The sequence below is a fragment of the Patella vulgata genome, chromosome 3 (assembly GCF_932274485.2).
Source record: "Patella vulgata chromosome 3, xgPatVulg1.2, whole genome shotgun sequence".
Lineage (NCBI taxonomy): Eukaryota > Metazoa > Mollusca > Gastropoda > Patellidae > Patella > Patella vulgata.
In genome coordinates, this window is record NC_065881.2 from 28,446,252 (window position 1) to 28,471,310 (window position 25,059).

General features: G+C 35.2%; 1 protein-coding gene across 1 annotated transcript in view; it reads right to left on the reverse strand.

Moving 5' to 3' along the window:
* LOC130012155 (AFG3-like protein 2) overlaps positions 1-25,059 on the reverse strand; it is a 291,436-nt gene that overhangs the window by 26,976 nt on the left and 239,401 nt on the right. The window contains exon 12 of the mRNA XM_056099481.1: positions 3,015-3,129. Within this exon, the coding sequence (XP_055955456.1) occupies positions 3,015-3,129 (115 nt within the window). The remainder of the gene's footprint in view (positions 1-3,014; positions 3,130-25,059) is intronic.

Here is a 25,059-nt window from a genome sequence, read left to right on the forward strand (position 1 = left end):
CCTGATGTCCATCCAATTCCAGACATATAAGTTTCATTCAGAGTTACCGCCCTTCATTTTTCGAATTTTCTAACCCTTATATTTTTTGAAAGGATTAATCCATGTTTCTGAAACTCCTGCAACATAAAGCTATATGGTCAAACCGAACAATAAAGCAATTCCAACAAGGATTCCTAAAACGGAAGTAGTCGAAATAATGTTCAATATTTTGAAAAAACGCAAAAAATGGATGCTTTTGGAAAAAACACGACTTCTCCGTCCGATATCAACTGATTAAACAAATTCAGGTATCGTTCCACTGTCGTATGATACCCAATTCATACAGATACCATGATCAGGAAGCAAAATATGTCTCGCTGAAAATCAAGTATTTTCTTATTTGGAGCGTTTTTGGCAGTCTGTATCTCGAAAACTACATCAACGATTTTTCTTAAACTTTTCCTATCGAGAGTCCCTCTGTTGGTATTGTGCATGAAGACATCCAATATCACTTTAAAATAACTGGAATCGGGCAAAAATGGAACTGAAAATCAAAAAAAATTGAAAAATCCTAAATTTTTTGAAAATATTCTATTATTTTCTTATTTTAAGGGATTTTCAAAAAATGTTTATATATTTAGATAGCTGATCTAATGACGATTCTAATGATGTATAATATGTATTGAGTTATTGAAATTTAATATTCGATCTTTTGACATTTTTGCATTTATGGTACATTTGAACATGGGATTCCTCATGGTGATTTCATCTGATCAGATATTAAAACTATCCTGACAATGAACTCCATACCGGAAGAATTCAAAAAATGGAAAAAAAAAGGTTCATTTGATTTGAGCAAAGATGTGAACTTTTTATGCCTTGACAATTTTCCTTTTCCGCTATTGGCTAATTCAGGTTATGGGTACTAGATTAGTTATTTATTATCCGATTTGTATAAAACAAATTTCATGTTTCATGGTGCAAATTCTCAACTTTTTATTACCGGTAAAGTTTTCTGTCGGCACTGGATGTGACATAATTTTGCCAAAAAGTACAATTTTGATGGGTCGGAACATCTTTTCGCAAGCAAATATTAATATTTACAAATCTGGTAAACCAAGATGAATGCACCTACTAAAGTCGGTTTTGTTTTTGCGCCATTTCGATTTAAAGGTGAAAAAGGATGTAAAGATGAGCTATTTACAACGCACTCAGGCTTTTCTTCACATTTTAAAATATTTCTTCGTAACTTTTTTCAAGGTTTTTGGTCCATAAAAGTATCAATTATTATTCGATCTTCACTTAAATTTTGTATTATTCGTATAAAATTATGATTCGATTCCAATCTATAAACAGTATGAATCAAAACGATCATATAGGTATCAACAAAAGTGTTTCTAACATTTTCCCTTGCCGAGAAATAAACAATTTTGTCAGGATCACTTTTTAAGATTTTTCGCATTTTAACAAGGCTTTATAAAGGGTTCTGTTCAAATTTAAATCAATTTTCTGTCATACAAAGGACAATCTAAGTGGTTATTTCTTTAATCCAATTTGAATATTTGGTTGAAAACGAAGTGATTTGATTGTGTCGAGTCTTCGTTGTATAAATGTAACGAATATTGCTGGATTTATTGGTTAATTCTGCTTCTATTTTACAACAGGTGGACAATGCTCATGTGGAAATCTGTTTGAACGTTTCCTGTGGTACGGAATGTGACATCAGTTCAAGGGTAACGTGTCACCAGTGAAACACGTCTTCACTGAATCGCAGTTCATTCTAGTTATTTATTATTTTTATAAATGGTTAAATTTTTCTGTTCTGTATTGCTGATTGCTCTACCTCTTTTTTCAGGTAACTTTTATCTTTGGAGAATCATCCATAACAAGAAAACGTTTAATGGACTATAGATTCTATATGATTTTAAACGTTAAAAGTAGTGAATTGTTTTATAGGACTTGAAATTTTTAACTATATATGGAACTTACACACAGATTTTAAGGAAATAATCGCACAAACAGTTTTAAATATCTAAATAATCCACAGGTCCAGCTATATCCACAAAGCAAACAAAGATTGGTTGGCAGGCAACGAAACATACGCTCACAGCAGCTAAGTCGTCCGTGCAGTTAACAAGAGTTGTTACATATTTTTTCTATTGTCGGTAATGAAACATTTATAAACAACTAAAATCTGATTAAGAGTAACAAGTCATTAAGTAATTATCCAAAAATCATTAGACATTGTTTGGCTTTTAATTCTACCCCATGCTAACGTTTAGTATACGAAACATTTATGGATTTAGCTGTTCAAGTTATTAAAATTCATTGAAAATCAATATACTTGTTCATCTCAAGACCTTAAACTCTGTTTATCAATCTAAAGTCAATTGAATGATAACTTTGGTCTCTAGAGCTTCCACAAGATTTTTCAAAGTGATCAAGGGCCATAACTCTGGTAGTAATTATCAGAAATTATTGAAAATCACTGGGCTTCTTCGTCTCACGACCTTAAACACTGTGTATAAAGTCAATCGGATATTAACTTTAGCCTCTAGAGCGTCCACAAGATTTTTCAAAGTGATCAAGGGCTGTTCAAGTTATTCAAATTCATTGAAAATCAATATACTTGTTCATCTCAAGACCTTAAACTCTGTTTATCAATCTAAAGTCAATCAGATGATAAGTTTAGCCTCTAGAGCGTCCACAAGATTTTTCAAAGTGGTCAAGGGCCATAACTCTGGCAGTATTTATTGGAAATCGCTGAAAATCAATAGGCTTCTTCGTCTCGTGATCTTAAACACTGTGTAAAAATTTAAAGTAATCGGATATTAACTTGAGCCTCTACAGCGTCCAGAAGCAATTGTAGACGCCGGACAGACGGGGTGGGGGTGGGGGATTGGGAGTTGGGGGGGTTTGGGCGACGACAATATACGACCACATTTCAATGTGGGCGTATAAAAACAATTAAATCCTTTGACATTACCTGTTGAGTTACAAGACAGTCACTGCTTTGTATTGTTTCTGATATTTACCTGTTCCTTCAACAAATTCTTCATATGTCGATTTTTCTGCATATGGTCTGCTACCTAATAATTGTAACATGTCTTCTTTATCTAATTTTTCTTTTTCTAATAATCTTATTGCTACCTGGAAATAAGTACATGCTCATCATAAACAAGGTCCAAGGCCATTACTCCTAACATATATCTTATCAATATATGCCGAGTCGTTCGGATGGTACGAAAAACCGAGTACACATTGGAGTGCACGTAAAAGACCACTTGGCAGTTGGAATTCTATATAAGAGTAGGCCGTAGCACCAAAGTCCCGGCAAAACGGCATATGCCCATCTTCATTAATAATTTTTGTGTTTCCATAAAAACAAATTTGACTTTGTACAAACATCAACCCATTAAAGTAGTTGTGCCTTTTGCTAATTTGGAATTTCTCTGATTTAATCCCGATCAAATTAAACGTAACACACTAAAGCAAAGATATGCTAAACAGTAAATCTTATGCAAGAACCGATAGGAAAGCAAACATGGATAGGATAAACCAGCAAGCATCAGTTTTCATCAACCCTTCCTTGAAGTGTCAAATTTGACAATGAACCCCTCCCACGAGTATGGCGCTATTGCGTGTCGCACATGCAGCTCAGTGGTTCTATGGGGCGATAAGTTCTTCATCTGTGAACACACTCTCAAAGCATGTCAAGTGTCCATGACTATTTATCATATCAGAACCTGGATAGGTATTTGCATTTCAATATCCCCTACTTTTTTTGAAGAGTATAATTATTATTCTAGAGTATATCTCAGAAACTGTTCAAGATACCCTTTTAACACTTTTACATTCACCAACCTATTATTTTATTTTCTGATGACCGTCCTTCTGTACCAATTTCAAACATCAAACTATAATTGTATTTTATCTTATGGTGTATTTTATCTTAACGTTTAACATACAGAAGCTGTTGTGCTAACATTACTGGGAGTAGCGACCCTGCCTTGTGATCAGAGTAGAAATCTTCTGACTGGTCCCATTGATATTCCTAGAAGTTATTTTTCCTTATGCCTTCCAAACATGTGCAAGGGAGCGAATGGTGATGACTAGGCATCTTGTTTATAATGTTAATGCCGAGTAATAATCGGAAATTAATTTTCTTTTGATAGATGTACAGATAACACCCCAGACAGAGATTTCTATAGCCTCCATGCACAGATCAACCCCTACTTAGGTCTCAGTGTCAGTAGCTCCTAAAAAAGGAAAAAAAAAATTTCTCCTGGTTCTTAATGCCCAGAGCCTTAATTCATATATTGACGTGCCAAAAGTAAAATATGATGATATCAATACTTTCACATACTTTCACATACGGTTCACAATGAATTCAGAAAATATTTTGGTTCTGTTAGTTGCAAATAATTTATATTCAATGTTTTGTTTTGTTTTTTGGCTGTAATATATCACCATACTATTTTCATAGGGTCATTAGAACAGTTATATGTCAGAGCTCTGGGATTGAGAATTACCAGATGGGTAGATGATTTTAGTAAGGATAGATCCTTTCTTTGAAGATTCTGAACATTTTCTCCGCTGGTGGCCACTGTATTTAGATGCACGAAAAAATTCACAATAAATCTTTTACCATCACACCAGAAATCAATTAAACCACTTCTTTTTGGCACAGATAATCAGGCTACATCTAATAACATGAATACTTCGATCTCACCAGGCGCTTCAATATATGATTCTATTTATAGAACCTTTTTTTATCATGTTATAAAACAGCATTTCCTCTTTTTTCATTTGTTTTAAAAAGTGTGCATATAACTTATTTAATTTATATAATTTTCACCATTATTTTATAGTATATCTGTATATTATAGGTTTTATATCCCGTTTCATAAATTTTTGAAATTAAATATTGTTTACACAAAAAAATGCTTTCTTCTTAATATTTTGAAACGATAACGATTTAATGTTAATTTTGAGAAGTCGAGTCTGGACCCATCAAATGCTAAGCACTATTTAGGTCTTTTTGTTAACACTGGTACATGTCCATCACTAAGAGTCACTCGCACATGTATTTATGATTTACAGTGAGACATTAGAAAAATTCTTGATAAAGGTTGTATATCTGCCCGCGGATTAGCTGGTATGACTAAAGTATTTTTCCAGGAACACTAAGGTTACATGGAGTATACAGATTAATATCGACTAGGTCAGATTGGAATTCTTTATTACCACTTTCAAAGAAGTTTGTTTAAGATTAAAATTGATGGCTTCATAGTGTACACTAATGGAACGGAATTTCTTAATTCCGAGAACTGTCGACGGCACAATATTCATGGATGCATCCCAAAGTGGTTATGGTGCCATGGAACTTCAATGGAAAAATGATGTATTGCTATTGGCCTCACAAAATCCCCCAGAAAAGTTCCAATTTCAGAGAACTGTTAGCAGTGTTTATGGCACTACTCTAGCCTGTATCAATCACATGGGAACACAATATCAGGACTTAAACAGAGTTACTATGGCTATTTGGGACCTAGTCCTAAGCCTGAACTGCCATCTGGTAGCTCGTCGTATTGCAGGGAAAGACATGTTGTCTAGCATGAAAGTAAAATACAAATGGGAATTAGACCGTGTAGTGTTTTAGATGATAGACCACAAGTTCGGTTCACATAAAATAAAACATTTTGCAACCGAGTAGAATGCAAAACTACCTGCGTACAATTCACTTTACCAAAACAATGCTTTTATTCAAACGGATTGGTCACTTCACGACAATTTTGGCAATCCCCCCTTTCAACTTATACCAGACATATTGGATATAATTCAAGATCTACGTGATTGGCAAGGAATGACTTATTACAATCGTCTCCGCAAAATGTCAATGTCTACCCCCATCCATTTACCAAAGGAGTGTGTTATTGGATCACCAATGGCAGAACCTCTTCAGAACAAAAAGTGGAGACTTCTTTGTTGGAAAGTACTTGGCAAACATTGAACTCTTGGAGTTAAAAACCTGTAATTGATGTGAATCACAGCTTGGCTTAAAGCACTAAGCGTACTTGTAATGATATACTGAAACAATACTTTGAGTTTTGTGTTTCGTGTAATTGTGATTTTCCATCCTCTAATTCGGCTATGATAGCTGAATTTTTTTGTTTAAAAACTAAAATTTCAAAAAGTCCCTCTTCCATATTAAAAACTAAGTTTCCTCTCTTTTTGAGGCTCTAAACTTACCTTCACCAATAACATTTGCCCACAGGTTTTGGTTTTGGTGTTCCAAAATTTTGGTCCAGGGAGAGGAGACGGCATCACAGCAGTGCGCTACATCTATCAAGCTCTCAGACCTTGTCGACCATTTTTGTTAAAGACGAAATAAAACATCAAAGGAGTAAATAATGACTTGCACTGAGAAGTAGTAAAGGTGAGATTTGTACGTTTACAGTACAGATTTCTCGCTTTTTAGTAAATTTGTACCAATATCGGTAAAATTCTAATTATCACAACAAATCTAATACGAAGAGGCTAAAATCTGTAGGTACCGTGTGTTAATTAACAGGGGTGAGAAATTGACTGAAAGGTGATATAAATATTGCTAGGGGTGAAAATCTTGGCGACCGTGCGTTTTCTGTACTATTGTGTTAATTAATGAACGGGTTAAAAACAACTGTCACGGTGTGTATTCTTTGTTTGGTGACTTTTCTCGAAAGCGTGTTATAACTGCACCAAAGGTGATTATCAAGGACCAGCAGGCTTTATCTGACGCGTAGGTGTTAAGTCTAATTTACCGTGCGATTTTTTGTTGACCGTGTGTTTTACGCAGATCGGTCTTTGTTAAATGCAGGTCTTTATACATGGATTTATACGTGGGATAGGTACGTATATCCCTTCTTATACTTATTTCATTTCTTGATGAATACGACGTGTTTTGTACTTCGTACCATAGTCGGACTGCAGTTATATAGTTTGTGGAATTTTATGGGGATTTAAAAGAAACATAGTCAATGGGTGGAATTTAAGACTGGGCAGGGCGAAGACAGGGAAACGTTATCAAGTTAGATAGAAAAAATTCAACAAGGATAGATCCTTTCTTTGAAGATTCTGAACATTTTCTCCGCTGGTGGCCACTGTATTTAGATGCACGAAAAAATTCACAATAAATCTTTTACCATCACACCAGAAATCAATTAAACCACTTCTTTTTGGCACAGATAATCAGGCTACATCTAATAACATGAATACTTCGATCTCACCAGGCGCTTCAATATATGATTCTATTTATAGAACCTTTTTTTATCATGTTATAAAACAGCATTTCCTCTTTTTTCATTTGTTTTAAAAAGTGTGCATATAACTTATTTAATTTATATAATTTTCACCATTATTTTATAGTATATCTGTATATTATAGGTTTTATATCCCGTTTCATAAATTTTTGAAATTAAATATTGTTTACACAAAAAAATGCTTTCTTCTTAATATTTTGAAACGATAACGATTTAATGTTAATTTTGATAAGTCGAGTCTGGACCCATCAAATGCTAAGCACTATTTAGGTCTTTTTGTTAACACTGGTACATGTCCATCACTAAGAGTCACTCGCACATGTATTTATGATTTACAGTGAGACATTAGAAAAATTCTTGATAAAGGTTGTATATCTGCCCGCGGATTAGCTGGTATGACTAAAGTATTTTTCCAGGAACACTAAGGTTACATGGAGTATACAGATTAATATCGACTAGGTCAGATTGGAATTCTTTATTACCACTTTCAAAGAAGTTTGTTTAAGATTAAAATTGATGGCTTCATAGTGTACACTAATGGAACGGAATTTCTTAATTCCGAGAACTGTCGACGGCACAATATTCATGGATGCATCCCAAAGTGGTTATGGTGCCATGGAACTTCAATGGAAAAATGATGTATTGCTATTGGCCTCACAAAATCCCCCAGAAAAGTTCCAATTTCAGAGAACTGTTAGCAGTGTTTATGGCACTACTCTAGCCTGTATCAATCACATGGGAACACAATATCAGGACTTAAACAGAGTTACTATGGCTATTTGGGACCTAGTCCTAAGCCTGAACTGCCATCTGGTAGCTCGTCGTATTGCAGGGAAAGACATTACAACTGCCGACATGTTGTCTAGCATGAAAGTAAAATACAAATGGGAATTAGACCGTGTAGTGTTTTAGATGATAGACCACAAGTTCGGTTCACATAAAATAAAACATTTTGCAACCGAGTAGAATGCAAAACTACCTGCGTACAATTCACTTTACCAAAACAATGCTTTTATTCAAACGGATTGGTCACTTCACGACAATTTTGGCAATCCCCCCTTTCAACTTATACCAGACATATTGGATATAATTCAAGATCTACGTGATTGGCAAGGAATGACTTATTACAATCGTCTCCGCAAAATGTCAATGTCTACCCCCATCCATTTACCAAAGGAGTGTGTTATTGGATCACCAATGGCAGAACCTCTTCAGAACAAAAAGTGGAGACTTCTTTGTTGGAAAGTACTTGGCAAACATTGAACTCTTGGAGTTAAAAACCTGTAATTGATGTGAATCACAGCTTGGCTTAAAGCACTAAGCGTACTTGTAATGATATACTGAAACAATACTTTGAGTTTTGTGTTTCGTGTAATTGTGATTTTCCATCCTCTAATTCGGCTATGATAGCTGAATTTTTTTGTTTAAAAACTAAAATTTCAAAAAGTCCCTCTTCCATATTAAAAACTAAGTTTCCTCTCTTTTTGAGGCTCTAAACTTACCTTCACCAATAACATTTGCCCACAGGTTTTGGTTTTGGTGTTCCAAAATTTTGGTCCAGGGAGAGGAGACGGCATCACAGCAGTGCGCTACATCTATCAAGCTCTCAGACCTTGTCGACCATTTTTGTTAAAGACGAAATAAAACATCAAAGGAGTAAATAATGACTTGCACTGAGAAGTAGTAAAGGTGAGATTTGTACGTTTACAGTACAGATTTCTCGCTTTTTAGTAAATTTGTACCAATATCGGTAAAATTCTAATTATCACAACAAATCTAATACGAAGAGGCTAAAATCTGTAGGTACCGTGTGTTAATTAACAGGGGTGAGAAATTGACTGAAAGGTGATATAAATATTGCTAGGGGTGAAAATCTTGGCGACCGTGCGTTTTCTGTACTATTGTGTTAATTAATGAACGGGTTAAAAACAACTGTCACGGTGTGTATTCTTTGTTTGGTGACTTTTCTCGAAAGCGTGTTATAACTGCACCAAAGGTGATTATCAAGGACCAGCAGGCTTTATCTGACGCGAAGGTGTTAAGTCTAATTTACCGTGCGATTTTTTGTTCGACAGTGTGTTTTACGCAGATCGGTCTTTGTTAAGTGTAGGTCTTTATACATGGATTTATACGTGGGATAGGTACGTATATCCTTTCTTATACGTATTTCATTTCTTGATGAATACGACGTGTTTTGTACTTCGTACCATAGTCGGACTGCAGTTATATAGTTTGTGGAATTTTATGGGGATTTAAAAGAAACATAGTCAATGGGTGGAATTTAAGACTGGGCAGGGCGAAGACAGGGAAACGTTATCAAGTTAGATAGAAAAAATTCAACACTGTATTACTGACATCAAACAATGGATGAAGCTCAATTTTCTAAAACTGAATGATAAAACTGTAGTACTTCCGATTGGCTGAAAAACTCAACTCAATCAATTATTAACTGAAACTTTATCCATTGGTGACACTGAAATACCGCTTTCAAAAACAGCGAACAACCTTGGGGTAATGTTTGATCAGGAGCTAAACATGAAAAAGTTTATAAGTAAAATATGCCGTGCTGTAAACTTTCATATTTATAACATTGGGAAAATTAGACCGTACATTAATATAGAAACAGCCAAAATGTTAATGTGCTCTTTTGTTTTGTCAAAACTTGACTATTGTAATTCCCTCCTTTACCAGATTCCTGTCTCGGTACTAAATCTACTCCAACTTATCCAAAATAAAGCAGCGAGAATCATAACCAAAACGAAACAAAGTCAACACAACCCCGGTCCTCAGGGATTTACACTGGCTTCCAGTTAAACAAAGAGTTGTTTTTAAAATATCTGTTTTAACTTACACCTGTGTCCACTCTGATTTTGCTCCAGCTTACTTAAAAGAACATATAACCAATTACTGCCCTACTCGCAATTTAAGATCGTGTGATATGAATCTACTAAGGGTACCTTCAACAAAGTCAAATCGTGCTGATCGTGCATTCTCCTCCGCTGCTCCCATTGTTTGGAACTCTTTACCACAAAGTGTAAAAAACAGTGAAAATATAGAATCTTAAAAACAGAACTATTCTGACAGTCATTCTGTTAATGACGTTGTAATTTGCGCCAATGAGCAGCCTTTTGGTTGGAATTCCAGCGCTATATAAGATGATTATTATTATTTTGATTATTATTATAAATTATTCAAAGAAATATAAGGCCAAGAAATACGCGACTATGCCGACATTATCACGGCGTACGTGGACTAATGCTAAATCACAGGACTATGATATTTTGCTATAGCATATTTCCCCTCCCCCCCCCCCCCCCCAAAAAAAAATCTTTGTGGAAAATTTAAAGTCTTTTCTAATAATTTCTTATTTTTGGATTTGTTAAATTATTAAAAGGAATTTCCAATTCACATAGTGGAAATTTACATTTCTAATTATAATCACCAAACTGACACCAGAGCACGAACTATACGCTTCGCTGATCACCAACTTGTAACAACGTTGACCTAGATGTTATATAACTGCTGCCAGACTTTGTTAGGGGCAATAAATGGACACACAATTCCATGTAACTGTATAATGTGTATTATACACCAAAGGTAAATTTATAGATTTTAGAACAGAACAATAATATTCCAAATACATTCACTGTCTTGTTATATACTTACTTTGGTTTAATAAATTTAAAATTCATCATGACTCTGTAAGTTAATAACGATGTGTTGTGTATCCTATTTAAAAACTGTAATTTGTCAGCGACACAAACGCTTCAATGGATTATAAGCTATAGACATTTTAATTACATCAAAGGTGTATTAGAAATTACTGTTGATCTGAAATAGTTTCTTTTTAAAAAATTCATAACGTGGAACTCAATATAGAATAATAAATAACCAGAAATATTGAAAATGAAGCTATAGGTTTAAAACTATGACTTTAAAATATAGTAAATAAGTCGAAATGGGTAACTGCAGCAATAAATTATTATTGCCTAATTATATAAATATATTCCTATAAAGGTAGTGGCCTAATTCTTTCACGCAATTTTACATGTCGATGTGAACAGAATACATAACAAATATAGTGAAATTTACTGAAATATACATGATAAACCATCTCTTTATGAAAAAAACTTTGGTGTGCATCATTATTTTTTTTTATGAGTTATCACATTGTTAATGCCCCACGCCCCCTTTATGTTTATAATATTTTCTCTGATTGTAACAGCTTTAAGTGATTTCTCGGTGTTATTCAAAATAACAAGTCTTTGCTCTGCAAAAGGAGATCAAACAGTTATAAATGGGATTTAGACAAAAGGGAAACATATTTACGCATATACTTGAAGACTTTCTGTTTCAAATCTATGTTGTATTATTCATCTGTTTTATGTGATTTATTTTTGGTATATACGGACACATATTTAATATTCCATATTGTTCATACTGTATTAACAGGCCTTTAACAAATAGATCATGCTATAACCCTATTCTAAACCCGTATCCATTATTTGTTTTACGTCAAGTTTTTAGATTTCAAAGCGCACACAATTAAGCAGAATTGGCAGTAAAAAAAAAATAAAAAATTACTACGGCTTATTATGAAAATCGTTTCAAATGAAGCGACTTAAATAAAAAAAAAAAAGACACCAAAGTGATTTCCAAAGGCGATTGCATGCTTTTAGAATAGAACAAGCTAGGCGACACATGGGGCCGTGCCTAGTCCGTGCTTTCGATTTATACATGCAACGGATGCGGGACCGAGAGTTAGATTTCTTTACGTTTGACTAATTGTCCAAGAAGGGTCATCTAAGCTGTTGAAAGGGAACCAAACATACCCTAATGCGAATATATCGGGAAGACGTCATGTAAGTCGGCGAAAAGCTGTTTTGTATGAAAATATGATTACAATATATTGGCTGCTTCGAAAACAGATTGATTAATCTGATAACAATGGTGATTAGAATACATCGGATAATCAAATTGGGGTTGGTTATGATATCGGGAAATGACGGTACTGCATGCGTTCAATTTTAAGATACGAGCATTTATATAGTGGTACGCACGATAATTTGTAAACAAATTAAACCCGCAAAAAAGATCAAATTTATAAAAAACTGCAGTCTGACTATGGTACGAAGTACAAAACACGTCGTATTCATCAAGAAATGAAATAAGTATAAGAAGGGATATACGTACCTATCCCACGTATAAATCCATGTATAAAGACCTGCATTTAACAAAGACCGATCTGCGTAAAACACACGGTCAACAAAAAATCGCACGGTAAATTAGATTTAACACCTACGCGTCAGATAAAGCCTGCTGGTCCTTGATAATCACCTTTGGTGCAGTTATAACACGCTTTCGAGAAAAGTCACCAAACAAAGAATACACACCGTGACAGTTGTTTTTAACCCGTTCATTAATTAACACAATAGTACAGAAAACGCACGGTCGCCAAGATTTTCACCCCTAGCAATATTTATATCACCTTTCAGTCAATTTCTCACCCCTGTTAATTAACACACGGTACCTACAGATTTTAGCTTCTTCGTATTAGATTTGTTGCGATAATTAGAATTTTACCGATATTGGTACAAATTTACTAAAAAGCGAGAAATCTATACTGTAAACGTACAAATCTCACATTTACTACTTCTCAGTGTTGAGATAGACTTTATACACCTGTACACTGCTGGATGGATAGTGTGTAGAACTGATCTCTGAGCTTTTACTAACTGCCTTCTGTGTTAGAATATCCTTAAATAGCCCAGAATAAGTTAAAGGAGCTAAATCGCTAATATTTTGGACCTAGAAATTGGCACAAATGGGTCGCAACACATATAATAATGTAATATGAATTAATATAAACTGTAAATTTATATAATCGTGTCCGTTTTACTGTGAATTGTCATCAGTTATGTTCGGCGAAAACCGATATTATTTATTGCGCATGCTCTCCAAATAAGAACATGATATCACCGTTTGACATGACTTGTGGAATATGTCTAGCCTCATTCTTTGAGCACCTTGTTACAAACGGCGCTGAAACGCATCATGGTACACGATTCGTGTACCAATTGTAAAATGTTTATTTTGTCTTAAATATTGGATATCAGAAGCCCATCTTTTCCAGGTAAGATCACAACACCAATGCTGATTTAAATTGCAAAAAAAATCGTGTTTTCAATGTCGAAGATTTTGGATGATATTGAGTTACGGACTTAGCTACTTTAATTGTGGTCACTATTCATGGAAACTCGTGAGAAATATATGTGTTGTCAGTAGTCGCTTAAAGCTGAACTCCGATTACAAAACTACAGAAATAATTAAATAAAAAAAATTACCGCCCTACATAAACGCCATACTTGTAATCGGAGTTCAGCTTTAAATCCGTCAGTACTTGCACTGCACGTCAGTATTCCTATAAATGATCAGTAATAATAATCTTAGTTAATTGGTTAGTATTCCTTACTTGTGTCAGTATGTAAAGATAGGTTGCCAGGCAACAAAACATACGACCACAGCAGCTAAATCGTCTGGGCAGCCAACAAGTGTTGTCACATATTTTTACTTTTTTCGGTAATGGAACATTTATAATGTACTAGAGCACCCTCTCAGTGGCTGCCACAATGTTTTGCTCTGTGTTATTTTATGTAATTTGAGGTGTTTTAGAACTTTCTTTAAACTATTTTATTTGGAACTACATCTGGTATATAACAAAGGTTACTTTTATTGTGATTATTTTTTCAAGTTTGGTTAGACCTGAAGGATATTTGCTGTTTTAATATTTCAATTTCACTAGTGTTGTTGATGTAAGGAGATGTGATGTGTTACTCACCATTGTACAAAACTAACCAACCATTGCGGAGGGGGTCCAGAGGTGGTCGTAATAACCAGAGATCAATTAAACCTGTCATATCTTTCCGGAAAGCTAACTACAAACCCAGGTCAGTAAATAAGCATAATCTGATAGATTTAACATGTTCCACAAATAATTATGAACTTTCAACTACTTTAATCAAAACTATTGATGTAGTGATATCGGAACCAATAACTGAGACTTGTAAAAGACAGCAATCATCGATTAACCATAAAAACTTGATCAACGCTAAAACTATCCATAGCAGTATAAAAGTAAACACAAACATTCAAGTTGGATTCTTGAATTCAAGATCAGTTAGAAATAAAACAACCGAATTGTATGACTTTCTTTTAGATCATGATCTAGATATATTTGGAATCACAGAAACATGGTTAACTGGTACCAGTGATTCAACAACAATATCTGCTCTATTGCCATGCGGCTATTCTTTGTTACATGCACCCAGAGAATCTCGAGGAGGGGGTGTTGGCCTGATTTTTAAATCTGCCATAAACGTGAAAAAATGTGTTACTGATAAATACAGCTCATTTGAATTTTTAGCATGTTATCTTTGTCTAAACAACCAGTCACTCCACATTGCAACAATTTATCGTCCACCTAATAATAGAAATACTGCCCAGTTTTTGGAGGAATTTTCTTTATTTGCTGATCAATTACTACTGAAGTACCAGAAACTTATCATAATTGGAGATTTTAACTTACATTTAGACAACAGTGATGACTCGCTCGTAAAACAGTTTAATGATATCCTTGACATCAGATCACTAGTTCAACATGTAACGGACCCAAACCACAATAAAGGTCACCTCTTAGATCTGATAATCACTAATCAAAACAGCTCTAATATATCTAATATTACCATTGATGATGTACTTATATCAGATCACTTTCCAGTTTTATTTAACATTGACTTTCATAAACAACATTTTCAGCGAAAGATCATTTCATTTAGAAAAATTAGTTCAATTAACGTAAATTCCTTTAAACAATCGCTCTCTGACTTAGACTTGTGTAACCGCATAGAAGATGTTAACGAAAAAGTTAAACACTTTGATACAATAACAAGACAGGCGGTTGATGATTGTGCTCCATTAATTGTAAAAACTGTTACTGTTCGCCCTGGTTGTGAATGGTTTAACGACGAGATACGAGAAGTCAAGAAACTACGGAAACATGCAGAAAAGACCCGGCGTAAATCAAAACTACACATTCACAAGGATATTTATAAAAGCATTAAAAACCGTGTAAATTCCATGATTGACTGTGCTAAACGTAAATTTTATTCAGACAAGATTACTAAAAGTGATAAAAGTCTCAGAGAATTATTCAGTGTAGTCAAGTCACTGATAGATCGTAGTTCCTCACACTCTGTACTTCCTGAATATGTCAATACAAAAGATCTCGCTGATAAATTTTCACAATATCTTGTTAACAAAGTTTCTCTCATTAGAAACAATCTGAATATTCTAAATTGTGATATCGATATTAACATCAAACCACTCTCTGCGTCATTCAACTCTTTTAGTCCTGTAAGTGAACCTTTTGTCGTAGCTTTAATCAAAGGGTCACCATTGAAAACATGTTCGTTAGATTCACTACCAACTTCAGTCCTTAAACTCTGCTGTAACTTTTTATCTAAATATAAAACAGATATTGTTAATTGTTGTTTCAAACAAGGTATTTTCCCTACTTTGTATAAAATTCCAAATGTTAAACCCATTATTAAAAAGTCAGACCTGGATATCAATATATTAAAAAATTATCGGCCTGTGTCAAATTTAAATTTTATATCTAAAATCATAGAAAAATGTATCGTCAATCAACTCATAGAATATGTAGATGATAATAATTTACAAGAACCCCTTCAAAGTGCATATAAGCGATTTCATAGTGTAGAAACAGCATTAACCAAGGTTCATAATGATATATTGTTGTCTTTGGACAATCAACACTGTGTATTTCTTATTTTGTTAGACTTATCGGCTGCATTTGATACAGTTGACCACTCAATTCTTATTAGTCGTTTAAATGTAGATTTTGGTATAGATGGTTTTGCATTAAAACAAGTTATTTAACTGGTCGACAACAAAGAGTGTCAATTAATGATACATTTTCTAACAACAATGACATCTTATACGGAGTACCCCAGGGCTCTGTTCTTGGACCCATTCTATTTACACTATACACTTCTCCGCTTGGCAAATTAGTTCGAGGTCATAGCTTAGACTATCAGCTGTATGCAGATGATACCCAAATTTATATTGCTTTTAAACCATCTATAACAAATGATTTTAATACCAAAAAAGACAAACTAGAAATTTGTATAATTGATATAAAACAATGGATGTCTGCTAATTTTTTAAAGTTAAATAGTGACAAAACTGAATATATTCTTTTAGGATCAAATTATAATCTAAGCAAGATATCTGATTGTAGATCCATATCAATTGCTCAGTCTGTTATTTTACCTGTTAATTCAGCAAGAAATATTGGTGTTATCTTTGACAAAAACATGAACATGATTAGTCAAATTAATAATGTATGTAAAAGCTGCTTTTCCACATTTACAATATAAGTAAAATTAGAAAATATTTTTCACTAGATGCAACTAAATCACTTGTTCATGCTTTTATAACTTCTAGGCTTGATAATTTTAATTCTCTCCTTGCTGGTCTTCCTGTAAAACACCTAGATAAACTTCAAAAAGTTCAAAATTGTGCTGCCAGACTGATAACTCTTTTGAAAAAACATGACCACATAACTCCAATTTTAGCTTCTTTACACTGGTTACCCATTAAGTACCGCATTCATTTTAAAATACTTTTATTGGTTTATAAATGTTTTAATGACACTTCACCCTCTTATATAAAAGATTTAATCACTGTATATACGCCATCTAGATGTTTGAGGTCATCTAGTGACCCCTTTCTCCTTAAACCCATCTCTGTAAATCTTTCTTCTTTCGGAGAACGATCCTTCTCTTTCCAGGCACCGAGACTCTCGAATAAGCTCCCTTTTTTCTTAAGGTAAGCAAAATCTATTACAATATTCAAGCAATCACTAAAAACACATTTTTATACACAGGCTTTTAGTTAAAAAGATTTTATATATGTGTAATTTTATCATTTAGACTTTTATGTACATTTGAATTTTATATTGATTCAATTTATGTTTTTGTAAAGCGCCTCTGAGCATTGCTCTGCAGTGGAAGATGAGCACTGTATAAATATCGTTTTAATAATAATAATAATAATAATACATTAAAATCTGATTAAGAGTAACAACTCATGAAGTAATTATCAGAAAACCATTAGAATTTGTTTGCTTTCTATAAAGTTCTGCCCCATGCTAACGCTTTGTATACAAAACTTTCAATATCATGGATTTAGCTGTTCAAGTCATAAAAATTTACTTGTTCATCTCCAGACCTTAAACTCTGTGTACCAATCTGAAGTCAATCGGATGATAATTTTAGCCTCTAGAGTGTCACAAGAATTTTCAAAGTGATCAAGGGCCATAACTTTGGTAGTAATTATCAGAAATCTTTGAATATCAATAGGCTTCTTCGTCTCATGACCTCAAACACTGTGTATACATTTAAATTCAATCTGATATTAACTTTAGCCTCTAGAGCATCCATAAGATTTTTTGAAGTGATCAAGTGCCATAATTCTGGCAGAAATTATCTGAAATCGCTGAAAATTAATAGACTTCTTCGTCTTATGACCTTAAACACTGTGTATAAATTTAAAGTCAGTCGGATATTAACTTTAACTTTCAATGTGGGTGTATAAAAATGGGACATAACAAGTAATTGACGGAAATTGATGACATTCAATAGGCTTCTTCATTTCACTAATTTAAATGATGCATATGAATTTCATACAGATTAAGTGATAATTGTTGTCGTTCAAGCGTTCACAAGATTCAACAAAGCTAAACAAGGGTCATAATTTTAGATGTAATCAACGGTAATTTGCTGAAACTCAATAGGCTTGTTCGTTTTTCTAATTTAAACGACACATATAAATTTCATACTGATCGGATAATAACTTTTGCCGCTAAAGCATTTCCAAGGTACAACAAAGTGAAACAAGGGCAATAACTCACAACGTAATTAACAGAAATTGCTGAAATTCAATAGGCTTCTTCGTTGCACTAATTTAAATGATGCATATCAATTTCAAATAGATCGGTTGATAACTGTTGTCATTAGAGTGTTCCCAAGATCCAACAAAGTGAAACAAGGGCCATAACTCTAGATGTAATTAACGGAAATTGCTGAAATTCAATAGTCTTCTTTGTTTTACTAATTTAAATGATGCATATAAATTTCATACTGATCAGATAATAACTTTTGTCGCTAGAGCATTCACAAGGTACAACAAAATGAAACAAGGGCCATAACTCCAGGAGAAATAAACGGAAGTTATAGAAATTAGTTAGGCTTCTTCATCTCACTAATGCAAACAACATATAGCAATTTCAAAACAATCAACGATAAATGTAGTCTGTAGAGTGTTCACAAGAAATTGTGGACGATGGACGGACCGAGAGACGGACGGACGGACGGAAGTTTATCACTGACCATGGCTGATCTAAAAATAGTATCAGAATTTGTTTCAAACGTCACGGTTAATATAGTAGCTCGGTTTTCTTTGTTTCTTCATTGATATATGCTTTCGTAGCCTCGATTTGGTTTTTATTTCTGGTACACAGCAACTTGACTAGAGGAAATTCCTTCGATCTCGAATAACCAGCTGCAAATAAGGAAAATTTGGTTCGATTTGTTTTCTTTGTTTTGTGATATTTTGTCCAATTTTCTACGAATTGCATTACTTATTACACGAATACGTCATGATTCGAAAGGACCTTTTTTGTAAACCAAGGAAAACGATGAAACAAATCCAAGTTCAACTCAACCGATTTTAACAAACCAAGCGTCAAATTGATGCTTACATTGGAAGAACATTTATATGGGACAAATTGTGATTATATGAAATAGATTTTATTAAGACCAGTTTACACAATGATATATGAATTTTTTTGATTTGCAAGAATTTTGGCACTATTGAGCACTAGCCTAGCTATTTGCACGCCAAAAATTATTTAATTCGGATCAGGCAAGACTGAGAACTTTTTAGATTTATGACGAAAATTGATCATTATTTACGCTGATTTCAAAATTTAATATCTTTAAAACCACAAGAGATATATACTATTCAAAAAAAGTAGGGGATATTTGATTTTGGGGGCATAATACTAAAATATGCAAATGACTACGAAAAAAGTCACTATAGAACCTAACAGAAGAAACATTTCCAGTTACATGTGACGCCCAAACGCACCAATAGCTACCGCAGGTGAATGCAGGTGATGCTTGGGATCATCATGGGGGTCCAACCCAAGATTTGCACGACTCTGACTTTGAATGTTACAGTCATTGTGGCATTGAATTCCAGGGTGGAAACATCAGTTTAATTGTTTTAGTGACCAGAAAACAAATTTTGATATGTGTCGGCTTACCCAAAATGAAAGGTTACGTGCCCTTGGCATGCTACAGATCGGCACAACACAGGTGGTTGTGGCGCGGACGATGAATGTTTCTCAGTCTGTCATAAGCAGGCTATGGTCCAGATACCGTGATACACAATCTGTACAGGACAGACCACGCTCAGGTCGACCAAGGGCGACAACTCAAGCCTAGGATCGATTTATCCGTACCTTGGCCTTGAGAAATCGTGTCATCACAGCAAATCAGATCAGCGCTCGTCTTCAAACAGACACTGGTGTGAGAGTGAGTGGCCAGACGATTCGGAATCGACTGCATAGGGGTCACCTTTGCGCCCGACGTCCTCGCGTGATCCCTTGTTTGAGAGATCATCACATTCAGGCAAGACGTCGTTGGTGTAGGGATCGTCAACACTGGGATAATCGACGCTGGAGCAATGTGATGTTTTCAGATGAGTCAAGGTTCACTGTTGATTTTTTGGACAGACGTAGGAGGGTGTGGCGTCGTCGAAACGAGCGCTTCCAAGACGTTAACGTCATCAGACATGATCGATTTGGGGGTGGTTCTGTTATGGTGTGGGGAGGCATCACTGTTGCTGGAAGAACAGCTTTACATGTTGTTGCAGGGCGTGTTACAGGCCAGTACTACCGGGACAACATCTTGGCAGTCCATGTTGTGCCGTTCGCACGACGTCATGGCCGCCGTTTCATCTTCCAGGATGACAACGCAAGATGTCACAGGGCCAGGATCGTTACAGGTTACCTCCAACAACAGAACATCACCACATTACCTTGGCCAGCACTGAGTCCCGACCTCTCCCCCATCGAGCAGAGGTTACGTCAACGTCAACAACGTCCTGCCAATGTCCAAGAACTTGCTGCTGCGTTGCAACAGGAATGGGACAATCTGGACCAAAATGACCTTAGACGTCTCATTAGGAGTATGCCACGTCGGATCAATGCTTGTTTGGCAAACAGAGGAGGATTTACCCGTTACTGACTTGGTTGTGATGCTGTAGTAACTTTGCTGTTTGACCCCAGGTATCATTTTACCCTTATAATGGTCAGTCTGTGCCTTACTTAGTCTAACGATCATTTGGAATAAATCGATGAATGTGAACTTCATTTCATTTTGTCATTTGTTTCTTCGTCAGTTTCATTAGGTGACTTTAATAACACTTAAAAATCAAATATCCCCTACTTTTTTTGAATAGTATATAATACACCCACATTGTAAATTTTATTGCCTTAGAAAGGTTTTTGGAAAGGAGTGGATAACTCAGGAACAAAAGGTCGCATAGCGCCGAAAAATGGTTTGTCTTCTCATGAAAACAATGCTTTCAACTAAATTTGGAAAGAATCCGTTTAAAACTGCCGCCTCTATCGCGATCATATAGTTTTCAGAACAGGGGGGATAACTCTAGAACGAAAAGTTGCAGAACGCTGAATAACGATAGTTTTCATTGCACAACTCTGACTTTGAATGTTACAGTCATTGTGGCATTGAATTCCAGGGTGGAAACATCAGTTTAATTGTTTTAGTGACCAGAAAACAAATTTTGATATGCGTCGGCTTACCCAAAATGAAAGGTTACGTGCCCTTGGCATGCTACAGATCGGCACAACACAGGCGGTTGTGGCGCGGACGATGAATGTTTCTCAGTCTGTCATAAGCAGGCTATGGTCCAGATACCGTGATACACAATCTGTACAGGACAGACCACGCTCAGGTCGACCAAGGGCGACAACTCAAGCCCAGGATCGATTTATCCGTACCTTGGCCTTGAGAAATCGTGTCATCACAGCAAATCAGATCAGCGCTCGTCTTCAAACAGACACTGGTGTGAGAGTGAGTGGCCAGACGATTCGGAATCGACTGCATAGGGGTCACCTTCGCGCCCAACGTCCTCGCGTGATCCCTTGTTTGAGAGATCATCACATTCAGGCAAGACGTCGTTGGTGTAGGGATCGTCAACACTGGGATAATCGACGCTGGAGCAATGTGATGTTTTCAGATAAGTCAAGGTTCACTGTTGATTTTTTGGACAGACGTAGGAGGGTGTGGCGTCGTCGAAACGAGCGCTTCCAAGACGTTAACGTCATCAGACATGATCGATTTGGGGGTGGTTCTGTTATGGTGTGGGGAGGCATCACTGTTGCTGGAAGAACGGCTTTACATGTTGTTGCAGGGCGTGTTACAGGCCAGTACTACCGGGACAACATCTTGTCAGTCCATGTTGTGCCGTTCGCACGACGTCATGGCCGCCGTTTCATCTTCCAGGATGACAACGCAAGATGTCACAGGGCCAGGATCGTTACAGGTTACCTCCAACAACAGAACATCACCACATTACCTTGGCCAGCACTGAGTCCCGACCTCTCCCCCATCGAGCATGTCTGGGACATGCTTGGACAGAGGTTACGTCAACGTCAACAACGTCCTGCCAATGTCCAAGAACTTGCTGCTGCGTTGCAACAGGAATGGGACAATCTGGACCAAAATGACCTTAGACGTCTCATTAGGAGTATGCCACGTCGGATCAATGCTTGTTTGGCAAACAGAGGAGGATTTACCCGTTACTGACTTGGTTGTGATGCTGTGGTAACTTTGCTGTTTGACCCCGGGTATCATTTTACCCTTATAATGGTCAGTCTGTGCCTTACTTAGTCTAACGATCATTTGGAATAAATCGATGAATGTGAACTTCATTTCATTTTGTCATTTGTTTCTTCGTCAGTTTCATTAGGTGACTTTAATAACACTTAAAAATCAAATATCCCCTACTTTTTTTGAATAGTATATAATACACCCACATTGTAAATTTTATTGCCTTAGAAAGGTTTTTGGAAAGGAGTGGATAACTCAGGAACAAAAGGTCGCATAGCGCTGAAAAATGGTTTGTCTTCTCATGAAAACAATGCTTTCAACTAAATTTGGAAAGAATCCGTTTAAAACTGCCGCCTCTATCGCGATCATATAGTTTTCAGAACAGGGGCGAGGGGGGGATAACTCTAGAACGAAAAGTTGCAGAACGCTGAATAACGATAGTTTTCATTTGCTTGTGAATCCCAATGCCTCCCAGCAGATTTGAAAAGAATATGTTAAAGATAAGTTGCCAGGCAACAAAACATACACCCACAGCAGCTAAATCGTCCGGGCTGTCAACAAGTATAGTCGCATATTTATTTTTTTGTAGCCAACGTGAACATTAACAAGACACTGATATCAATTTCATACACATCGAATGATAACTTCAGTTGTTAGAGCGTTCATAAGGTACAATACCTAAATAAGATAAAAGATCATTTACCTTACGAGATAAGAATTTTGTTTTATAACAGTTACATACTACCAATATTTGATTATTGCTCTATTATTTGGAGAAATGCTACCAAAAGTAGATTAGACATTCTTTTAAAATTACAAAAGAGGGCAGCAAGAATTATTCACTAAATATTTACTAAACTTGGTTGGCTTACCCTTACACAGAGGATTCTTTATAATAAAATGGTCTTATTCAAAATTATTAAAAATGTACATTTAATACTCCACTTTATCTAAATTCCTTTTTTATTGAAAAATCTCTTGTTTCCAAAACGGATATCTTGCTCCGTTCACAGACCAGTAAATCTCTTTTTCTTCAAAAATGCAAAACGGAATCCATGAAACATACTTTTCATTATTCTGCATGTCTTTTATGGAACAATCTGGCTTTTGATATAAAGATGTGTAAAAATGTTGAAAATTTTAAGATTAAACTGAAAACTCATTTATATTGCGCACTGAGGGAACCATAATATTCAACTGATAACATACTTATTATTTTTAACTTGCAGCTGCATTCTATCTTATTTTGTGTGTAAATATAGATTATAGTGTTCTTCCTATATTCTACTTGTATATATTTTGTAGTTTGGGAGTGACTTCCCAAACTTCCCGCTTTAAAATGCTATTGCATTTCAAATGATATTGAATTTATCCTGATATTACATATGTGACCGGCCGCATCTAAATGAGTCGGAATGCAGGAGAATCAATAATGAGATAAAGACAAAATAAGTGAAAATATTGATTTTGAACGAAATTGAGATTTTCACAAAAATGAGTCTATAAATATACTATCTTTCGACACAGACGATCAAAATAGCAATAAAACATTTTAAAACACCTGTATTTGAACGTTTTGTAAGAGTACCGTATTCTTAAATCTGTCCTATTTCTCAAAATTCTCGGCGAAATTAGTTATTTTTCTTCGCTCACAGTGGGACGACCGGTCATTCCTCTTGCATAACAATTGGCATCGTTGTAAAGTGGAGCATCTCTAGTTTATAAATATGATCAAAATATTGTCGATGAATTGATTTTGAACGGATAAAATTGAGTTTTAAACCCCACCAAAAATATAAATAAACTCCGCCTGTTGCCATGCTGTCCACACAACTCCTTTGCTAATTGGCCCGGACACCGCGTGCAAGACATTATCGATAAATTATTGGTTTTGGCAATGTTTTTGGGTACCTACATGCGATTCACTCTTAATCTCCTGACCACTAGCTGGCACTAAGGTGCTAATTAATTGATGAGATTATTTAGGATTTCAAGGGTGCTGACGACGAAAATCATAATAAATGCACTCCTTTCATAACGAAACATCCACAACACATAATATTCACATGATAGTGTTATACTGAAGAACAATCTATACATTAGTAGTCTGTTGTGTATAATATAACTTTAGTGAGATTAACTCAGGTAATCTCATCAATTAATTAGCACCTTAGTGCCAGCTAGTGGTCAGGAGATTAAGATTGTTGATTGGATAATCATCAAAGAAGCCGAAACAGCTGTACACGTGTTCATTTAAAACGTGAATTAAAATAAGATTTTGCGTGTGTACGATAGGTCTATTATTATTGTCAGGTACCGTGACGTTATCAAAATATGAGTCCCTATAGAAATGTCAATTTCATAGTCAATGCTTACGTCCACTTTCGTGCATTTTGGCTTTGATGTAAATATCAACATTATTCAGAGGATACTCAATGGCAGACTCGAGAATCGTCGCATTTCGACTCGTTGGTCGTTCTCATTTTTTCGACCAATTGTGATAAGAGAATTTTAAACAATAATATCCCAAATGCATTCCTTACTTTGCATGCCGTATGAAGAAGCGACGTTAAACGGAATTCAGCTATCAATAAAATTCTCTTCAAAAAGAACATTATTGGCCATTTTTGTTTATTTCCATTTAAGGCCTATAGATTATTTTTTTAAAGATGATATGAGATATCAAACAATCACCACTTGGATTAATAATTCGGAGTAAATAATGAGTTGTCGACGGCTTTATCATTGACCTGTGACAGTTGATTAGTAATAGTATT